This window comes from Musa acuminata, chromosome BXJ1-6 (genome assembly GCF_036884655.1).
Source record: "Musa acuminata AAA Group cultivar baxijiao chromosome BXJ1-6, Cavendish_Baxijiao_AAA, whole genome shotgun sequence".
Lineage (NCBI taxonomy): Eukaryota > Viridiplantae > Streptophyta > Magnoliopsida > Zingiberales > Musaceae > Musa > Musa acuminata.
The window spans coordinates 13176122-13196717 of NC_088332.1; the positions used below are offsets into that span (position 1 = coordinate 13176122).

Consider the following 20596-nt stretch of genomic DNA (forward strand, 5'->3'; position numbering starts at 1 on the left):
GTAAAACCAGTTTGAGTTCCTGACATATAGTACCCCTTTTCAGATCCATCAAAGAGAAAATAGCGTGGCAGCAGGGCATCATGCAAACCTGAATCCAAATCATGGAAACCTGAGTTCCACACTTTTACTGATTGATTCATCAAATGTTGGAATAGACAGAATTGATGCTTGGAATGATTTGAAGTAGCATACAGACAGCTAAACTATTCTAGCACTAAAACATCAGAACCATGAATCACACTTGGCCCAATTGACGACTCCCTCCCACACATCTCTTGACTATGTTGAAATACCCCGGCCGGGCATGAAAAAATAGGCATAAATAAATTTCTAGAATCACATAAAACCACGCCACAAATGTATCGACATTTAGGAAATGGATGATCATCATCAGAATCTTTTACTAGCATTCACCGAGTGCAATTAGTTGGTCCACAACGTTGGGGTCAGCAAGCGTACTGGTATCTCCAAGCTCATCCAGCTGCCCGGATGCAATTTTCCGTAGAATCCTTCTCATGATCTTTCCGCTCCTCGTCTTTGGCAGTGCGGGTGCCCAGTGAATTTTGTCTGGGGCAGCAAATGCACCGATCTGAAGAGGAATTCCTTTAGTTAGTACAATGGACAAATGAGCTCACTCGTTTTCGTGTCGAACACAATAATCCATTACAAAATTGATATGTAGTAGTTCTACCAAGATGATGATCTACATCCATATGTAATTGAGTGAACAACGTGATGCTATCATTGTCCAATGAATAGTAAAGCACAATCTTCTAAAAATGCCAATCAGACAGGCAATCAAGTATTTATTGTTTACTTGAACTTCAAACTCATTACTTTATACGCTAAGATGCAAAACGATGACAAGCTGATACTGGCACTTAATTCACCAAAAATTATCCTCTTTTTTTCAGAAAAGGTCTGTGAGATCCTTGTCATACTTGCAGAACTCCATCCATGGCAATGAAGAGTTAAGAATCCAAATTTAAAAGAATGGTTTAACTTCCATAACAAAGATAGAAAATGTAGAATTACAATTACTTGTTGAACCACAACTAAAACGGTATAGTTCTACAAACTAAACAAAAAATGGATGTTCTATAGAGCAACTGATACCATGATCAGGAAATAGACTTGATACTTCATCATCAATTGGTAAAAATACTGAATATATAAAATAACTTAATCATGCTTAAACTCCAAACACAAGCTATCAGCCAAATACTCTACAGGACTCCGAATCCTTTTTAAGTTAAATTAATGACTAGAAATGACTTTTATAGCCAACATTATTAAGACCCTTTCTTATGTGTCTTCCCTCATCTCTGTGCTTTTAACTCTCTGTCACCATATATATTATAATGGTTCAGCGATTCTTTACTACATCAGACTGAATACAAATTTAAGCCAGGAGAAAGAGGTCCTGCCTTGCCAAACAAGGGCATGCAGTTGAGTGGATGGAGCACAGATCTGAATCTAGAGTTTTTTAACTTGATACATGCACTAGCAGTAGGTCTAAACTAGTACTTTATCATGATATTGTATACTTATAGCCAGACTATTGGAGCTGGATTAAAACACGACATAAAGCTGAAAAATCAAGCCAATTCATTTAAGATGCCTGGTTAATCAGATAACTTTGATAAGATACTAACATCTCTAAGCAAAACACACCTGGTTTCTGACTGCCAAAATGAGGCTTTTCCGGATTCCTTCACTGTAAGAAACACCCTCCACTAGACTGACAAAAGCATAAATGCTCTGTCCTTTGATCTGAAAACAAGGAAGGTCATCGGATCAAATTTGACAGATGACCGATACTTACTGTCTAGAGTGGTACAGCCAGCACTGTCATACCTCATGTTCAACACCAACTACGGCAGCCTCTGCACAGTGGGGATGTGAGACCAGGGCAGATTCTACCTCGGCGGTGCCAATACGATGTCCACTGCAAAGAATTGATGTGCTATAATCTATCAAGCCCACAAGATTCAAGCAATAACCAAAATGTCGACATATGTCATGCTTTGATGAAGATATCTCCCACTGTAACAATATGGTAAGGATGTGTTAGTTTTAAAGTACCTCACATTAATGACATCATCAACTCTTCCAGTAAGCCAAAAGTAGCCATCCTTGTCCCTAACAAATCAACATGATAACAAAACATTATAATCATCAAAATCCAAGTTTTCCTTAATTGCATTGCATAGAGACCTTTTGTCAGAGTTGAAATATCTTGAATGCAAAATCATTTATTAAATGTATATTGGTGAATATGAAAGAGGAACTTTGGATCAGTTGATGCTCTGAAGAAAGTAACCTGCTGCATCCATCTCCAGTAAAATAATAACCAGCAAATGGTTTAAAATAGGTGGTTTGATATCTCTCATGATCACCATAAAGTGTACGGAATGCACCAGGCCATGACTTCTTGATGCAAAGATACCCACTGCATTCACCTTCTATCTCATTCCCTTTCTCATCAACTATGACTGGCTGCAGTACTTTCTCACAGTATTAGAAAACTAAAAAAGATATTTCACATTTACAACATGTATTTCCTTAAGTTGCTTGCATTAGTACATATCTGAATGAAAATTTATTATTGTCACATCAACACATACCTGAACTCCAAAGAAAGGAAAGGTAGCAGAACCAGGCTTCTGAGGCCAAGCACCAGGCAAAGGTGTAATCTGTATATAAATTATTCAAGATAAAACATTGTAGATTGACCAAGAACATTTAATATTAGGAACTGAACCCAAACTACCACATATGTTTTATACCAAAACAGCTACTGCAATTAGCAAATCCATGGACACAGGTATGGAGCATTCACTTACCATGAAGCCACCAGTTTCTGTTTGCCACCAGGTATCTGATATAGGGCATCGTGAATCCCCGACAACATTGTAAAACCACCTAGTAAATGTATATAAAACATTTAAGGAAGTTGTTAAATTGCAAAAGCAAAATGCAAAAAGCTAGCCTAAAAACAGTCAGGCAACCTCCATGCACTAGGATTAATTGGCTCCCCTACACTACCAAGAACACGCAGGGATTTTCGATGGTAGCGAGTGACGTACTGCATCAAAGCACCGAGGGGTCAATAAAAATTGATAAACAGATAATAGAATTGGTTATTCATAGCTCTCTCCAAGTAAGCCATAATATCATCTTAGGGCCAGTTTATTTGAGGAATATGTATTAAGAGATTAAGTATGTTGTTCCATACCAAAAAAAGAAAAGTTATACCATTCTTTTTGTTTTGTAAGTACGTCAGAAAAAAAAAAAGCATTACCTTTTTTGCATCGAACAAGATTAGGAATGGACAATTTAAAGGAAGAGCTAACTATATCATTTTGGTAGAATAGGTTATTTTGTTGGCAACAACAATTAACCCGATAAGTAAAGCAACAATTGACCCGATAAACATATGCCTTTGGCTAGTACTATGATAGGGTTATTTGGCAGGTTATTGCAGGATAAGTTCATGTCCCACCACAAGATTAACAACCAAACAACCCCTTAATCTATCACTAAATAATGGATACACATGAAAAGGTGTGCCTCATGAAGGTGAATTAAACAAAGAAGGGCTTCTGGAATGCAATTTATAAAGCTATAGTGCTGGTGAAATAATGCCAGGATGTTACAAGGAAACACATGCACAGTAGATGGCAATGGTTTAAGGTCCAAGAATTCCATAAGACAATTTAAGGTGAGAGGTCTTGGCAAGGAAGACTTGTTCAAATGAGAACCAATGAAATCCTCAGGAACCTGTAGTTTGTATTGCATGCACAAACAAGTCAAGGATATGCATAAGGGATGAAACTTGTTTGATATGTGACAAGGCACATCTTTAGTGTACTTGAGACAAATGTAGCATCCACTGGAACAGGTGCTGAAAACATAAATCATTCTTCACATTCTGAAACTAAGCAGATATCAGCATATATTGCGAACAGGAGATGAAACAGTTCAAATTGAAACTAGGCAAGAAAACTGCAATGATTATGAAGGAAATATATGAAGACTCATACCTCATCACCTTCACGCATTAGGGAACGCACTAGCGTTGGGGCTGTGTAAAATAATGTCACCTTGTATTTATCAACAATATCCCAACATCGTCCAGAGTTGGGATAGTTTGGGGCCTACAGGTATCATTCACAAGGTATTACCAAGATAAAAATATTTTATTGACATGAAAAAAGAAAAAGAATCCTGACGAACAAAACATCTATTACAAAATTATATACGAAGGACAAGGGAAAAAAAAGTTGAGTTTTATTTATCTGTCAATTTGCTGAATGTAACAATATAAAAATCAGAATTCTGAATGTTGTTGTCAGAAAGCACATTTAAACATTGTTAATGTTCAAGGAAGAGACATTTTCAGATCGTTACCCCTTCAAATACCACAACAGTAGCTCCATTCAAAAGAGGGCCATATGTAACATAGCTGTGTCCTGTTATCCAGCCACAATCGGCAGTGCACCTGAGTTTGGAGAATAAATGATATGAAGGCATTGCAGAACAGGTAAGTTTTACAGAAATGACTTAAAACACATTCTGGAACAACCCGTGACCACATAAACACCAGCATACCAATATATATCTGATGGCTTATGGTCGAATGCATACTTAAATGTTGTTGCAGTATATACCATATATCCCCCAGTTGTATGTAGAACTCCCTGCATATTGAAGCATAAGTATCCATCACTTATCAATCAAAGAATTAATAAAAAAAATAAAATCAAGAAATATCTGTAACCTTTGGTTTTCCAGTGCTACCACTTGTGTACAGGAGAAATAGTGGATCTTCTGCATCAACCCATTCCACAGCACACTTTGTCGGAAATTGTGGGACTACATCCTGAATATTGCAACATTTAATGCAAATTAAAGATGTAATCAAGATACTAGTTCTATTGCTAGTGTTCAACGGCAGAGATCCAATCATATAACTAAAAGTTCCATCTGCGATATGCCAGCACTGAACAAATTATTGGACTAACCTGCCACCATACATCTCTTCCCTCCTGCCACTTCGTATCTTCTCTCTTCATAGCTGACTGGTTTTCAAAAGTCAAACACAGGCCTGTTTAACCAGGAGGAAAAAAGAAGTAATCAGATCGTTCAAATGTGAACAATGCAGAAGTAGATAGAAAAAGCTGACAATAGAAAAAAGATCCGGTTCTGCGACATGTAAAGATGTTTTATCATACTACAAGTGAACTTTATGATTTCATATGGAGAAGTTTAGTGAACATTAAGAAAATGTGAGAATGTCGTGCTCCGTCTATCTCTAATTCTGCATAAACTAGTTGATTAGCATATATTTAATATTCCACATATATATCATCCAAAAAATAAAAAACAAATCAAAAGAAAATTAAATAAATTAAAAAATAAAAATCAAATATGAATGTAAGTCGTCAAGGATGAAAAAGGACTGCCTACATTCAGAGGCAGATAATTCAATGGTCTACAATGATATATGCATATTGTTCAATAATATGTTAAAACTGATCATTGCAAAAACTAACATACCTACAGGGACTCCACTTTTGACAGATTCATTGATAGCGCTGTCAACTATGTCTTTGAGATGGATGGCTTTGGGGCCTCTCCTCACAGCATTACATGTTATTACAACCTTGGGTTTGCAGTCAATGATCCTTTGTGCAAGGGATTCAGCAGAGAAGCCCGCAAATACAACCTGAGCAGAGCTTGTAAACATCTCACTTGTTAAATCTGATCTCGACAACACAGATCTGACAAGAAAATTCACCAGCTTACCGAGTGGACCGCACCAATACGGGCACACGCTAACATTGAGATCAGCAACTCCATCAGCATAGGGAGGTAGATCACCACTGCGTCTCCTTTGCGAACGCCAACATGTTTCAAGTAATTGGCAAGCTATCGCAGAATAATTATATGATCAATTAAACAACAAAAACTCATGGTTCTTTAAATTCAATTTGGAATGGGTCGAAGCATACCTGGCAAACCTTCTCCAACAGCTCAGCATATGTTAGCTGCTCATCGTCACCAGGTTCGTTGCCTTCCCAGTAGATAGCAACTTTTCCACCATTCCCTGCCTCAATGTTCCGATCCAAAGCATTGTAGCTTATGTTCGTACTGGCTCCTTTGAACCACTGCGATCAGCGATAGTACTACACGAATTCAGCGTCCTGTGCAGATCATCATTTCGAATAGATCAAGCTTACACATTAAACAACCGACCTCAAACTTAACGGTCCCCTTCCTCACATCAATGTTCTCGTTGTAGACCTCCGGATCCCATTTCTCCTTCCAGTAGAACTGGGAAGCGATCTCAGACCAGAATCCGGCAGGATCTTGAATCGACCGCTCATACATTTTTCGATACTAATGATTTACGAAATCAATGCAGAGATCATAAGCAAATTAATCAATTGAAGAAAACAACATTGGCTAACATTGCAAGTAATGGAATCTTTTCTTATGGAAGCAATGGAATCTTCAACAAAAGCCAGATCTTTTGTTGAAGATTCCATTGCTTCCACGAGAGTTCAGATCAGGGGCTCTGAAGACACGGAACGCACCTGTTCGGGGGAGGAGACGAGAGCCTGACGAGAAAAGTCCTGGGAGGGGAAGACGAGATCGTTCTCCTCGGAGGCGAGGGTCTCGCCGAGGATGACGGCGTTGAGGTGGGAGATCTTGCCAGCTCCGGAGGGCAGCTGGGCCATCGACTCCACGTGCCGGAGGTGGTCCGAGGACGCGAAACTCCGCCGCGGAGACGCCGTCGTGGCCTCACCCGTCGTCATCCCGAAATAGTGACGCCGTCCACAGCCGCCTCGGCGGAGACCAAAGGTGGTAATGCGGAAGCGGCGGCGGAGAGTTTCGAGGCCGGAACGCAAGGACAGAGATGTCGTCGCCGAGATCTGAGACGACGTCTGTATTATAAGATGCGCATATTCATATTACCAATTAATAATTGTAGAGATGATTAAATAAAAATCTTTTTTTTTGACATAAATATCCTTATGAAGTTTGGAAATAAAATATCTTTCCATTATAAATTGTTAATATATAATGAATGATCCATCCATCAAGAATCAAGAGATTGATTCTCCATCTCTAACATCTATCCGTAAAATCTAGGACGACCATTCCAAACTATCCTGTACGTTATTAGACCGCATTCCAGTGAAGGCATGCATTATCAATCAGAACGGGAAGAAGGAAAAGTCAAGAGGGATTTGGGGATGATCATTGCATGGCTTTGGACCAATAAATGTTAGGTAGAAATCTTGGATTACGGTGTGCAACGGAATGGGTTGGTGGCTAAACAAGTGGACTGACTTATGTTGGTGAAGAAATTAATGGCAAAAGACGGCCGAAGATACATTGACCACTGTTTTATTCGGTATTTATTGCCCTGCGTGGCATCCACGGAGTTCAGATTCCTACGGACCACTCTGAATCCGAGCTCGTCATCTTGCCTGTACCAGTACGGTTCGATGTTTCTTGGATCTCACGTACGTATTATTATTGTAATAGATCTTGTAGCTTTTCAGATCGGATCTATGACGGGGTTTCAATTGAATAAGGAGAATCCGTCCATGTAGTCGACACTTCAGATTCACGTATATTATTTATTATCCAATATTAATCTATAAATCATATGGGAAATAACCATTTTAATCTATCCAAAATAAAAATCCACGTCAGAAATCTCGAGTCAGATGTTGGATTATGGAGTCGCAACTAACGTCGTTTGGTAGACCAAAAGTGACGTACTCGATTTGCCAGAGTCGTAAAACTGACTGCATCAGGCTTGTCGTCGCTTTCCACCTACCTCAAAGTAGTAGGTAGATCTGAAAACCTTCAACCACTCATCAGATATAATCTTATCTTCAATTATGCAGATCTAAAATGGATGATATAGCAATAAATAATTTTAGAAAAATTTCCAGAATAATAACCTTTCAGATAAAGTCAGGTATTCATGCCAATCAACTAGAACTAAACAATAGCATAAGCACTTACCACTTGCAATGTCCACCTCAACATCAGGATCCATGAAACCCAAAAAACAACCCGAAAGAACTGCTTGTACGAGTAATAAGACATCAAGATCTGTCTTTTGACTCGGTCAGGAACCTGAAACTTGGTAAGCAATAAGACAGGTTTATAATGCCTCTGGGCAATTCATAAACTGGCCCAGGTGCATATCATGCGTGCAATCCAAAAATAAGTATTTGTCCATCATTCTATTGAAGCAACGAATGACGATTTGCTTTTTTCGTACTCCACTTAACATAAATGGCACAATCTACTTCCATCCAGATGATCCAAAATGAGAAAACAACAGCGTGAAAGGAGCCAGAATTTATCTGGGTGAATATATTCTCTATGAAGCTTGATTTTCGTCAGCAGCTGCTTCAAATGTCTCCCCAGGCACCAGTTCTGGGACATCATCATCATCATCATTATCATTATCCTGTTTGGCTGCGGCACCAGTGCCAGGTGCCTGTTTCTGCAAGTGTTCTGCAAGCCTCTTCAGGTTCTCTAAGTTATCAGGGCCTGAAGAAAAGAATATCATCAGTAAGTCATAAAATACAAAACAATCAGAAAAATATATAACCATTATAAATGCAAGCTACAAAGAGCAGTAATTTCATTGGCTATTTACCAATTCCATTGAAACAAATGCAAACAAAGTAGAAACAACTGCATACAATGAGCTGGTAGATGAAGAAAATTTGATAACCTTATCATTCAACGATTTGGAAGTAAACATAGTAAACATGGAACAAAATGATGCGGCAAAATTAGACATTAGATATATAAATATTGAAGTTCTGGTGCATATGCGTTTGCAAATTAGAAGATTAGCAATGACAAAAAGGTCATGATGGAATAACATAATGTTCAAAGTAATATCATCAGTAAGTCATACAATACAAAACAATCATAAAAATATGAAACCTTTAAAAGTGCAAGCTACCAAGAGCAGTAATTGCATTAGCTATTCACCAATTCCATGTAAACAAATGCAAACAAAGTAAAACCGATGGCATACGAGTTAGTAGATGAAAAAAATTTGACAACCTTAGCACTCAACATTTTGGAAGTAAACATGGAACAAAATGATGCAGGAAGATTAGACATGAGAGAAATAAATCTCGAAGCAATGGTGCATGTGCATTTGCAAATTAGCAGATTATCAATAACAGAGAGATCATGATGGAGGCCAAACTAACAAGGGCACTAAACAGCAAATAAGAGCTTATGGAAGTAAAAGTACCAAGTTGGTTAATGATCCCAGGTAGCACATCCTGAAGTTCTGTCAAACAGAAAATGCAGTGCATGAGATGTATCAACTCAAGAATCCAGGTATGGAATTCAATAAAATCCAAAATCAAATTGTTATAAACTATATTGTTAACATTGTTATTCAAGATCATAATATTCTGATAGTTATTCATGAAATTACATACTTTTTGTCTGAGGAGAGCCACTGACAACCCATGTATTGGCTGCAATAGAAGCTTGGACTGCAAAAAAAAGGAAAAGGAAAAAAAATGAGTAGCCCCTTTAGCATATATATTAGTGTTTCATTTTATGCATATGATGTTCTTTACCCTTCGGATTAACGAACTGAATAACGAGATCATCCTTAAAAATATTCACTTCTTCTATAGCAGGAATGGCATTAACGCCTATTCTTTTCAGTGTGCTCTGCAGCCTTTTGTCATCTGTTGTTGTAGTCTTGTGAACTGCCTTCTTCTTCCTGATCAAAATGCAGGTATCAGATTAAGGCATTTATAGTGTGTGCTCCAGTTGACCTCTAAAATTAACATTACAAATCACACATTTGCAAAAGTTGTACCCTCCAATTTTAACAATAAACAACCAACTAATCAAGGCACTATTATTCGTAAGAAGGCAATAGAACAATTTTGAACCTGCGCATACTGCCCTTTCCACCAGTGCGAACAGCACCAGCCATCTTCATAAGCTTCTCCACATTCATCTGCACAGGAAAGAAACATCAAATGGAATTAGAAAGTACTGTAGTTAAGCACAGGTGAAAACATTATAATCTGATAAAAGATTTTAGTACTTAGCACCAGCAAACAAAAGCAAATAACTAATGAAAGCTGCAATGATACAACACAACAAGGCAAAATGTGCAATCTATCTATTTAATTTCGTTTGGAATTACATCAAATATTGAGTTTCTCCAACATTTTGAAGAGTTATCATAGCAAACTCCAATTCTTGTAAACCATAACCAAAATCCCATTGTAGCTTTTTATTTACAGGATTAGATATTTCACATGTATAAAACCTCAGTTGAGCATGGGCACATCAGATAGGTCCCATATGCATAAAAGGAGATAAGTTTTGGATCTTTTTCACCAAGGACTGATGTCTTCAGATATCTCATAATAACAGATCACTATCAGAGTGCGAGATATCAGGCACCAAATAGCCCAAAAATACTACAATCTGCACATCAAAAAACGTAAGGGTTTAATTCTGTTGATATATCGTGTAACAGGGAAGAAAGACAACTGGTCTATTTCCTAGTCCTCAAAACGTTCACAATTGCAATATGCAACTCTGCAGATGACAGCTGCAGATTTTCTGCTATTCTCCTTTCATGAACCAAGCCTGATGTCCGCTACCATTGCATCCAAAAATTCTTAACCCGAAAGGCACAAATCTCAAGTTGCTGAATCTCAAAGCTCTCAACATCGACAACTTGAAGGTAATGTTTATTCACAACAGGGTCTGGATGTTAACTAGCGATTTCAGAGTTGTCATAAACAGCTCATATATGAGTTTTCTATAAGAATAACATTCATAACAACTCCGTTTGCTTCATCCTATTAGATCAAAAGGACGAGGATCTCTGCTGCTACCTCTTCACTATTCTTATACACTGCCAACGCCTAAAAGCTGAAGACATATATCTGTTGCAAAAACAATAATTTGGTGGATCATCAAGAACCTGCCGCAATAAACTCGAAAGACGCTTTACCGCAATAGGCCCATACACAAGATAGAATGGTCATTAGAGGAGCACCAACCATCTAGGATCCAACATCTCGATAGAGCTTGTACTCAGAGGTAGCAAAAAAGTAAGCATCATAAATGAACAGATAAAGATCAGCATAGATCTCCCATCTACAAGATGACATCAAAAATAGTAACCCTAAAAGAAAGGATGCCACCAAAACCAAAAACCAAATTTCAAGCCCGATCAGAATCATTTCCGGAATGTCTACGTACTCCGCAACATCGAGTGTAACAGGTAAAACCCCTAAACCCTAATCTTTCCCGAACGGCTAAATACCACTGGAACATCGAGGGAAACAGGAGAAACCCCTAAACCCTAATCGACGAGGAACCCCCGAGTTTTCTGGAAGCACATGAACCTAGCGGCATGAGTGGATTTATGATGGATCACGGGAATTACCTTTGCAACGGGGAGAGGAAATTACGCGAAGGAAGAAAGAGGGGGAGGGCGAGGAGGAGAACGCCGACGCCGCAGCTTTCGCTTCGAGGAATGATAAGGGTAGAGCGGGTAGAGTATATTTGCGGTATCGCTCAGTAAATTACCTTAGTGCCCCCAAAACTTGCTGAGAATTACCGCCTTGGTATATCTCATTTGAATCTAATACCAAATTATCGACCCCCAAATAGAAAGTGAGAAAACTTATGATGATCTAATTTAGAATTAAGAATCTTAAGCCGTTTAACTATAAATTCACCAAATCTATGAATCAATTTTTTGAATGGGTCGGATTGTAATAACCTTGCTATTTTAATTGGTTTGTATTTATCCTTTGTAATTAATATATGAATACTATACATCTATAGTAATTAATATGAAGGAAATCTTATAATCACTAACATTACCACACCAGAAAAGGAGAGCCGAGGAGTATGATGATGCGATCCCACCATGGAATGAAGCTATACTTACCACCAATCATCAAGCTCCAAGGCGAAGCCGAAGCCCATGTCTACGGTGATGTGATGAAGGAGCTCTTCCATCCATACATTGCCGGATGAGCTATCCAAAATATCATCTCCTCCTCGCCTCTCGATTCCCTCATGCGTCCATGCACCACAACCTGCCCTCTCTTCCTATCTTCCCCGCTTATAAGCTCTCGTGCTGTTGCTGCCGCCGCCGCCGCCGCCGCCGCCGCCGCTGCCGCTGCCGCTTCTGTTCTCCCGCTCTGTTCCCATGGCTTCGGCGACTCTCACGGCGGCCAATGCCTGTCTTCAGGTGGGGTCCTCCCTTCTTGCTTCAGCTCTAACGTTAAGCGTAGACAACTGATAGTGGTTCTGTTTGGCTGTGGCGGCAGGCGAGCGGCAAGGGGTTCTCTGACTTCTCCGGACTGAGGAGTGCTTCCTGTTCCATTCCCTTGCGAAAGATCCACTCCTCTGATGGCTTCCTCTCCACCGTCGCCTTTAGAACCGCCGCGGTGAGCTGCTCGTGGCTTTTAATGGGCTTTAAACACCAATAGGCTAAATCCAAAAGTGTGCATTGGGCCAAACATGAGATCTTCGTTGGACTGTTTCGGCCCTGAACATGCACTTTCTCTTATCCGGAAGCCTGACGTGGTTGTGGGGTCTTCGGGTGGCGCTGCTTCACCCCTGGGTGGTCGAGCGGGCGGCGCAGGTGAGCAGCAGTGGCGGGTACCGAAAGGGAGCGGCGGAGGCGAAGATAAAGGTGGCGATCAATGGGTTCGGCCGCATCGGGCGCAACTTCCTGCGGTGCTGGCACGGGCGCAAGGACTCGCCCCTGGACGTGGTGGCGATCAACGACACCGGAGGCATCAAGCAGGCCTCCCACCTCCTCAAGTACGACTCCACCCTCGGCATCTTCGATGCCGACGTCAAGCCCGAGGGCGAGTCCGCCATTTCCGTCGACGGCAAGGTCATCAAGGTCGTCTCCAACCGCAATCCCCTCGACCTTCCCTGGGGGTACGTGCACGCCCATGACACTTCCCTCGAGTCCCGCCGCGTAGCATCTCGAATCCAACTAAATCTGTTCGGGTTGTAGGGAGCTGGGCGTGGATTTGGTGATCGAGGGGACGGGAGTGTTCGTGGACAGAGAAGGAGCAGGGAAGCACATCCAGGCCGGCGCCAAGAAGGTGCTCATCACCGCCCCGGGCAAAGGCGACATCCCCACCTACGTGGTGGGCGTCAACGCCGACACGTACAACCCCGATGAGCCCATCATCAGCAACGCCTCCTGCACCACCAACTGCCTCGCCCCCTTCGTCAAGGTCCTCGACCAGAAGTTTGGTGAGCATCGCATCTTTGTTTACCTCTGAGATTTTAATCGAGCTTTGCAATTTGTTTCTATCTGCCATATGAATAGACTGCTGAACACAACTTTCTATAGAACAAAAACCAACTTGCTATTTTCTCATTATGATCTGTTACTTGAATTCATAGGTTAATAATCTTTGTGACCAAACCAATATAAGTTCACCAAACCAATCTCAAACGTTGACTTGCATTTCCTTTGTTAGTAAGTCAAACTTAGTCTCTTTGTAACACATTGCTCAGTAGAGTACATAAGTTCAAATTCTGCCTCATGCACATCAGATATATATATATATACAAAGAAAATGACAGTCATCTGATGAACTCCTGTAGATGGTGTATTTGAGATCGAAAAATACAAAACTGGCGAGATCTCCAAGCTGATTGCATTCGACTTCGTTTTTGTGATCTTCATGTGGATGTCGATGTGGGATTCACAGTTGCTGTTCGATCTTTGAAGTGCAGCTGATATATAGATGCAAGTGTTAAGATTTGGTATCTACAGGTTTTCCTGTTGCAGAGTAACGTAACCCCATGAATCGACAGGAATCATCAAGGGAACGATGACCACCACCCACTCCTACACCGGCGACCAAAGGCTGCTCGACGCGAGCCACCGTGACCTGCGACGTGCGCGAGCTGCTGCTCTAAACATAGTCCCGACCTCCACAGGCGCCGCCAAGGCCGTGGCCCTCGTCCTCCCCTCCCTCAAGGGCAAGCTCAACGGGATCGCCCTCCGCGTCCCAACCCCAAATGTCTCGGTCGTTGACCTTGTCGTCCAAGTATCCAAGAAGACTCTGGCGGAGGAGGTCAACGCTGCTTTCCGGAACGCTGCAGAGAAGGAGCTGAAGGGCATCCTCTCCGTCTGCGACGAGCCTCTCGTATCCGTGGACTTCCGCTGCTCCGACGTGTCGTCGACCGTTGATTCGTCACTGACCATGGTGATGGGCGATGACATGGTGAAAGTGATCGCATGGTATGACAACGAATGGGGCTACTCACAGAGGGTGGTCGACTTGGCTGACATCGTAGCCAACCAGTGGAAGTGATCGGGAAGCATCAGAGAGGACGATTAAGTTTGTAACCTTTCTGTTTCTTCTTCTTCGTCGTCTCGAAGTTTCTGCTCTTCTAAACACAGTCACCCAAAAATCGATTTGTTATCAATCTTTTGGTATATTATCCACTTCTGCTATCAGCAATATATATATCGTGTAAATTTCATGTGGTTTTCGTGTTCTGCTTTAGAAGGCAGAGAATAGTCGCATTCAGTTGTATATGTTCAAAGAAGACCCAATATATGTTCTCAGAAGTAAGCCCATCAAACACATCAGCCCAATTCTATGAACACAAACTGGTAGAGAGATGTTGATTCTGGTTCTCTGTTGTGCAGCCCAATCGATCCAATGCAGCTTTGATCTTTAAACTCGAGAGTTTAGCACTAATTCATGAAAATACTGAGACCTATATGTCATTAGGGAAACCATAATTAATGTGCTGTTAACCATGCATATCAAGACCTATATGTCGGTGTGTAGCGTGCCACCGACGGCAAGTCCGGCAACGATGGCCGCATGGCTCGTCTTCTTCGTGGAAGTCTGATTCATATCAACCCCACCGACCAATGTTATTAATCTTTGCAGAATTTTGTACAGTTTTAAGAGCCCTCATGGACCATCTCTCTCTCGTAGGATCAGCTGCTGCCTCCAATCGTGACCTTGGAGATGGTGGTCCCTGGCATCAGCCTTTCGTGCAGGCAGGCGGCCCATTTATTGCGATCTAATCACGCAACCTTCCAACTGTTGTGGGTTGGGGAGTCGTCCCTCTTCTCCCAATACAGCACCTCCTCTTCCTCTGGTGCTGCAGCTGCAGCTGTGGCCCGTCTTCCCGGCTACTGTCCAAACGACTCTTTATAGGTAGCACGTCTGTGTTGTCCGCTCTCCGTGAGCTTGCATCTTATCCTAATTTATCCTGATGACCCGTTTCCATCAATGTTTTCTCCCCTGTAGCTCATGGTATCCATGGAGTTTACCCCGGTCTCCCATTCTTTTATTATGCTGGGTGTCAGACTGTGAATAGGTACAAGTACTGGTGGGGATTATAATTTGCAGGAGGGAGACAAGAGACGGGACGCAGTTTGGTCCCGATCGACTCTAATGCATTTATTCTCCGGTTAAAGAGTTAGCATCGATGGAGAGAGCACATCGACGATGAGGCCAGACAAGTCCGGCTGATTGAACGCCGAGTAGTCAAAGGACCGATGGCTTCTGCTGCATGATTATTCATGAGGGAGATGAATGCGTTCAGGGACAGTACTGCTTGGCATGCACGCTGCTCCCATTATGGCCACTTGAAGAAGAGTGGCGAAAAGGTTCCTCCTCCGTCACATGCACACATTTGTCTTCCTGTAGAAAAAGCGCATCCTATCTTACTTCTCCTTCCTCCTCCTACTCCTTCAGCATTTGACCTAGTTACTGCGTGGAAGCCGAGGGTAGATAGACCAGCTCTGTTTTCTACAAGATGCATCTTCGAAATCGAAAACCCTACGTGCACTCCAAATCTCTTCTCGTGTCTTGCTTTCTCTTTGACCAATGGATCATCATGATACCCGATCTAAGGATTCATATAAAATGTTCTGCACATGGACGGACACCACCCTGTATCAGCTCAGGATCAGATCATCAGGCGTGAAGCCATGTTCTGACAAGAAATGTTGGGTGGCTCATAAGGTCTGATGCTTCAAATCTAAACAAAATTTCATGACATGATCATGGAGAGGACCAAGAAATGCTTCGTAAGAAGTGTGGTGATCTAAGAGGAAGCTGCCTCGAAGGCACCAGAAAGGCATCCCTGGCTCCCCAGATGAGTGTTCTCATCCGAAGAAATAAGAAAAGGTCCATTGAGATGGAGACATTTCGCAAGCCAATGCAAGTAAAACTCAGAGACATTGGGAGGGGAGGAAAAGTCACCAACTTTTTTTGGTGGACAAGGTTGTGAGATTCGAGGGAGACCTATTGCATTAAATTTTGGAGCCTTGTTGGTAGAGCTACCCAAGTGGATCGAGGAGGCAATAAAGAAAAGCCAGCACACTGTGGCCTAAGATTCAGTGGACAGAAACCTTGGAGAAGCTACAGAGCATGGAGCAAGACAGGTCAACTGATGTCCATGTTCAAATAACCTCAGCCATACCCCACCACGCACACCAGACCAAGCCAAAATCGTTGATAGGGCCGATGGATATTGTAGTGTTTTCAGACATTTTAATTATATTTAAATTCATTAAATATAATCTTAATTAAATTAAAAATTGAGATGAAGATTATTATGATCGATAAATATTTTTAAGAATTATAATTATATTTAAATTTAGTTGATAGAATTTTATTTAAATTAAAAGTTTAAAAAAAAAGATTGAGAGAGAGAGAGAGAGAGAGAGTTATTTAGAAAAATCATATTTTAAGAGAAATAAATAGTTAATTTTATATATTTAAAATTTTATTTTTATAAGTGAAAAATAAAAATGTTTATGACTCTTAGTCGATCTATTTCTCTCGCTCTCTAACTGCTGCACTGACGCCCCACCCACTGAGGCCGAGATCAGAACTGTTCACCTGTCTTCGTCTCAACGCATCTATCTCAATTCCCCATGGCGGAGGCTGTCCAAACCTTGTCCACATCCGCTTTGTAACCCGCTCGGCTTCGGTCAATTACCGCTGCTTTATTCCGCCATGGAAACAGCCAGAAGAGTGTCGGACGAAAGAGCGAGGTGCTTCTTTAATCTACTGTCACAAGGACACTGAGAGGGCCGGTAAAGATAAGGAAGGAAGAGGTGATGGCCTGCCTTTTTCTCCACCGAACCCGGGGACAAGAGGAAGAAGAGTAGGTGGGCTTAATGGTTTCACCACTTCACATGCCATGGGCCATTACTCCAGTGGAAAATGACAGAAAGCCAGCGTATGGATGGGCAAAGGAAACTGGGTTCAGTAGGGTAAAAGCAGGGCATGTGAGAGAGAGCTTTGCCGGTGGCATCTGATGCCATCGATGAGATACATGTCGCTTTTCCTTTTGCCCTGCTCCGTAACCTTCGAGCTCAACGGAGAAGCCACGAAGACGAGACGAGGAAAAGGAAAAGGAAGCTTGAAATCATGGAGGCATCCACGGATGCTGTCAAATCCCTGCTCCCACTGCAGCCACTTTGCCACAGGGCTTCCGAAAGGCTTCTGCACAGTCATTGACCGTAACTTTACGCGGATCTTTCGTCAGTGTTCACAAGGAGATCGAACGTCTACAGTCCAAAACAATCCACAGCGTGAGTAATAATTGCCAACGCGATTCCAGTACCACTCAATTTTTACGAGACCGTGCTGTACTGTGCGCCAGTAAACGTCGGTCAGAACAATCGACCTGTGAGTTCGAGCAGTGTGTACCCAAATCTTCATGTCCAGTACATGACATTAATTGTGGCTGGAAGAAGGCATTCGCGCAAGGCGTGTGAAGTGAATGAAACCAGCAGCCCGTGTTGCCTACGATCTCACTGTTGTTTTATGTTTCATGTGCGACATGTACCGGTAGCCACTTATGGCATCCGTCCATGTCCACCCAAAGCTTAATTCCTCTTAAGTTTCGCCATTGCGAAGAGAAGAAAAGCCTCCTTCTACGCACAGGGTTTGAAGGTAACTTCCAGCTGCAAGATGAGGACAACTAGACGCAGAGGGATGATCTGTTCGTGACATCTCTGCCACCTAAGTCACCACCACCTCCACCATCCCCTGCTTTGATCGATGCTCCCTCCATCCACCAAAAGCTAAAAACAAAAGAGGGAGTGGAAATAATCGATGGCATGAGGTGGAGAAGTCCTCCTCCTTGATTGTCTAAAAAGATACATACAGCGGCAAAGTGCATTGCATCTTCTCGATCGGTTGGCCTGCAAAGCTTAGCCATGACGTTAAGCATCCATTACCTATTCATCAAATCACATGAGGCAGCATCACCACGATAAACAATACAATACTGCCGCTCCTGGTGTTCCTCCCATGTCATTATTCTCTCCTACAAAGCCTATATAGTACACAGACCGAGAGGGGCTCCACGAGATCTTTCCTTTTCCCTTGCATGCTCTGCTACACCTCTTTGCCTCTTTAATTAATGGAGTCATCTAACTGATAAATAATATTAAACTGTAGGCAGTGAATATTAAGAGAGGAAACAATGTGGAGTATCTTTGCTATAGTAGATCTGACCAGGTTTGACAAGCCAAAGGAATCCTCCAGCATTAATTCTCTGATCTTCCTCGCTTTAGAACGAGCATTGAGGAAGGGTAAAGATCTTACTTTGCAGACAAGAAATTTAAGGCAGTCGTTAATTTGGTGAGGAGGAAACCACAGAAAATAATGCGAAATCTATACCATGAAACAAATCCATTTGTTCAGTCAACTCGCGGCGGCGAGCCTTACAAAGAAAGAAGGAAAGAGGAGGCCATCGAACGAAGAAATGTTTGTCTACGGCATAAAGATTTGAAGGCATGCGTTCTTGACGGTGCCGCAGCAAGGGCAGGCGTGTGTTTTGGATTCGCAGCTCTTGCATAAGCAGAGGTGCTTGCAGGGGAGTAGCAGAACGCACACGTCGCCCTCGGCGCACGACTTGCATGCAGCCCGGGGCCACCGGCGGACCTCGTCAGTCGGTGCCGGCGCGGGCGCGATAGACTTCCGCCCCGTCGCCTCGACCGAGCGGCAGGACTGGGCGTCGTCGTCTGTGTCGCCGTAGCCCTCCTTGACCTGGGCGGCCGCAGCGTTACGGAGGAGGATCTGCTCGAGATCAGCCCGCAGGCTGGCGGCGATGGACTCGTTGTTTCTGGCCACAGCGAACCACATCTCGCCCTCCGTGGCCAACTGCCGCACCCTTTCCTCCAGCTCCGCGTTCTTCCGCCGTGCTTTCTCGAGCTCCGCCTCCTTCTCCCTCAGCCTCTTCGCCGCACGCTGCTCCATGCCCCACAGCAGCGCCTTAAAATACTTCTTCCGCGCCTCTTCCACCCCACTCTGCAGCCGCTCGTTCTGCTAGCGATACGGATATGACGAGTTAGACACCGAGAAGACCAAACACGAATCAAACACATGCAAAAGGATAGAGCGCGCGGAACAGATCGATACAGTACCTGAAGGCGGATGAGGGAGTCGATCTCGACGCCGTGGTGAAAGATCTGGGAGACGAGGTTCATGGTAAGAGGGGACGCGGTCCGGCCGCTGGTGGAGGTACCGGCGGACTCGAGCAGGCGGCTCTGCTGACAGCCGGCGGCTGATGCCGTGATGTCGGGGTAGCAGATCGGGGACAAGACGGAGGCAAGGTTGCTGTCGTAGTCCGGGATAGGTTGCGGCATCACCATGGGCGGCTCCTCCAGCGGCCGCTTCCTCTTCCCGGAGGCGTTGCACGTAAGCTCGCTCTGGGGATCGCTGAACACAGTGGCATTGTGAATGCCGCCGAGGTGGCCGCCGTACAGCCCTACCGTATTGCCCTGGTCCTGCAGCATCTGGAAATCTTCTATCGCAAAGCTTCCGCCCCTGCAAACACACATATATACAACTAATGGTAAGAGACAAAAGCCGAAACGCCTCGAATTATACGATCAACGTATTACGCAATAAAGCCTTCCTAAACCGCGCAGAGGTAGACAACATGCAAGATAAGGAATCCCATGCACGAAAGGAAGGAAGCGCTCGTGAGCAAGTAGAAGTAGGAAGGTAAGCTGAGCTCACCGGTTGCGGAAATCCGGGGAGAAAGCAAAACCGGAGGGATGCTGCGCTTGCACGGCCATATCCCTTTTCCGCACGTAACCAATCCAAAAATCTCGCCCTCCCACCACCACCACGCTGCTGCTCTGTTGGCACAGGAGGAGGACAGACTCGAGAGAGGAAGGCAAGGGATGACGAAATGGCAAGAGGAAGGTGTTGCGGTGCACTATTTATAAGACGACATAACATGAGAGGGAGGAGTAAAGACGAGAGAGAACGGACAGATCAATTGTTTAATGACACAATTATTTACGCCATAAAACTTCTCTTGGACTTCGCATCGATCGCGTGGACGATAGGCACTGAGAGTCGCACGGCGACGCGTGGGGGAGAGGCGGTCAAGAACCGATAAGGAAGAAGGGAGAGAAGACAACGACGCCCTCGGTAAACGTGAAGGAAAAAAAGGTGAAATCACAGGGAGGGGAGACTAGAATTCATGCTGCGTCTTTTTGTCAGGT

The 20596-nt window shown here is 43.1% G+C and overlaps 4 protein-coding genes across 5 annotated transcripts; 1 reads left to right on the plus strand and 3 right to left on the minus strand.

Moving 5' to 3' along the window:
• Positions 1–89: 89 nt before the first annotated feature.
• Positions 90–6958, minus strand: LOC135676383 (acetyl-coenzyme A synthetase, chloroplastic/glyoxysomal-like). The gene is made up of 18 exons (XM_065187501.1): positions 6603–6958; positions 6262–6405; positions 6018–6173; positions 5812–5934; positions 5563–5731; positions 5028–5110; positions 4784–4885; positions 4615–4703; positions 4414–4504; positions 4047–4160; positions 3012–3088; positions 2847–2925; positions 2628–2696; positions 2324–2499; positions 2086–2142; positions 1858–1948; positions 1675–1773; positions 90–589 (listed from the first exon to the last, which is right to left on the minus strand). The coding sequence occupies exons 1-18, from the start codon at positions 6822–6824 to the stop codon at positions 404–406; spliced, it is 2127 nt and encodes a 708-aa protein (XP_065043573.1). The 5' UTR covers positions 6825–6958; the 3' UTR covers positions 90–403.
• Positions 6959–8170: 1212 nt separating this feature from the next.
• Positions 8171–12067, minus strand: LOC103987960 (nascent polypeptide-associated complex subunit beta). 2 transcript variants are annotated; one of them, XM_065187505.1, is made up of 6 exons: positions 12002–12067; positions 9972–10039; positions 9648–9796; positions 9504–9560; positions 9311–9349; positions 8171–8586 (listed from the first exon to the last, which is right to left on the minus strand). In XM_065187505.1, the coding sequence occupies exons 2-6, from the start codon at positions 10037–10039 to the stop codon at positions 8414–8416; spliced, it is 486 nt and encodes a 161-aa protein (XP_065043577.1). In that variant the 5' UTR covers positions 12002–12067; the 3' UTR covers positions 8171–8413. The 2 variants fall into 2 exon arrangements, with proteins under 2 accessions (XP_065043577.1, XP_009404711.2); XM_009406436.3 differs by lacking the exon at positions 12002–12067 and adding an exon at positions 11492–11589 and having other exon boundaries at positions 8255–8586.
• A 52-nt stretch (positions 12068–12119) lies between these two features.
• LOC135676385 (glyceraldehyde-3-phosphate dehydrogenase A, chloroplastic-like) lies at positions 12120–14577 on the plus strand. The gene is made up of 5 exons (XM_065187503.1): positions 12120–12307; positions 12387–12506; positions 12704–13008; positions 13088–13332; positions 13903–14577. The coding sequence occupies exons 1-5, from the start codon at positions 12266–12268 to the stop codon at positions 14403–14405; spliced, it is 1215 nt and encodes a 404-aa protein (XP_065043575.1). The 5' UTR covers positions 12120–12265; the 3' UTR covers positions 14406–14577.
• A 4159-nt stretch (positions 14578–18736) lies between these two features.
• Positions 18737–20290, minus strand: LOC135676386 (probable BOI-related E3 ubiquitin-protein ligase 2). Its single transcript, XM_065187506.1, has 3 exons — positions 20103–20290; positions 19505–19907; positions 18737–19403 (listed from the first exon to the last, which is right to left on the minus strand). The coding sequence occupies exons 1-3, from the start codon at positions 20159–20161 to the stop codon at positions 18852–18854; spliced, it is 1014 nt and encodes a 337-aa protein (XP_065043578.1). The 5' UTR covers positions 20162–20290; the 3' UTR covers positions 18737–18851.
• Between the last annotated feature and the right edge of the window lie 306 nt (positions 20291–20596).

Coding starts and splice junctions, on each gene's coding strand:
- LOC135676383 (XM_065187501.1), bottom strand. CDS start 6,824: ATGACGACGGGTGAGGCCACGACGGCGTCTCCGCGGCGGAGTTTCGCG. Junction 5,732..5,811: donor GTATTGGTGCGGTCCACTCG/GTAAGCTGGTGA, acceptor AGCTCTGCTCAG/GTTGTATTTGCGGGCTTCTC. Junction 2,143..2,323: donor ACTGGAGATGGATGCAGCAG/GTTACTTTCTTC, acceptor TTGATTTGTTAG/GGACAAGGATGGCTACTTTT.
- LOC103987960 (XM_065187505.1), bottom strand. CDS start 10,039: ATGAATGTGGAGAAGCTTATGAAGATGGCTGGTGCTGTTCGCACTGGT. Junction 9,797..9,971: donor GGAAAGGGCAGTATGCGCAG/GTTCAAAATTGT, acceptor CATTTTGATCAG/GAAGAAGAAGGCAGTTCACA. Junction 9,561..9,647: donor TCAGTTCGTTAATCCGAAGG/GTAAAGAACATC, acceptor TTTTTTTTGCAG/TCCAAGCTTCTATTGCAGCC.
- LOC135676385 (XM_065187503.1), top strand. CDS start 12,266: ATGGCTTCGGCGACTCTCACGGCGGCCAATGCCTGTCTTCAG. Junction 13,009..13,087: donor CCCCTCGACCTTCCCTGGGG/GTACGTGCACGC, acceptor TTCGGGTTGTAG/GGAGCTGGGCGTGGATTTGG. Junction 13,333..13,902: donor GGTCCTCGACCAGAAGTTTG/GTGAGCATCGCA, acceptor ATGAATCGACAG/GAATCATCAAGGGAACGATG.
- LOC135676386 (XM_065187506.1), bottom strand. CDS start 20,161: ATGGCCGTGCAAGCGCAGCATCCCTCCGGTTTTGCTTTCTCCCCGGAT. Junction 19,908..20,102: donor TCCCCGGATTTCCGCAACCG/GTGAGCTCAGCT, acceptor GTGTGTTTGCAG/GGGCGGAAGCTTTGCGATAG. Junction 19,404..19,504: donor ACTCCCTCATCCGCCTTCAG/GTACTGTATCGA, acceptor TATCGCTAGCAG/AACGAGCGGCTGCAGAGTGG.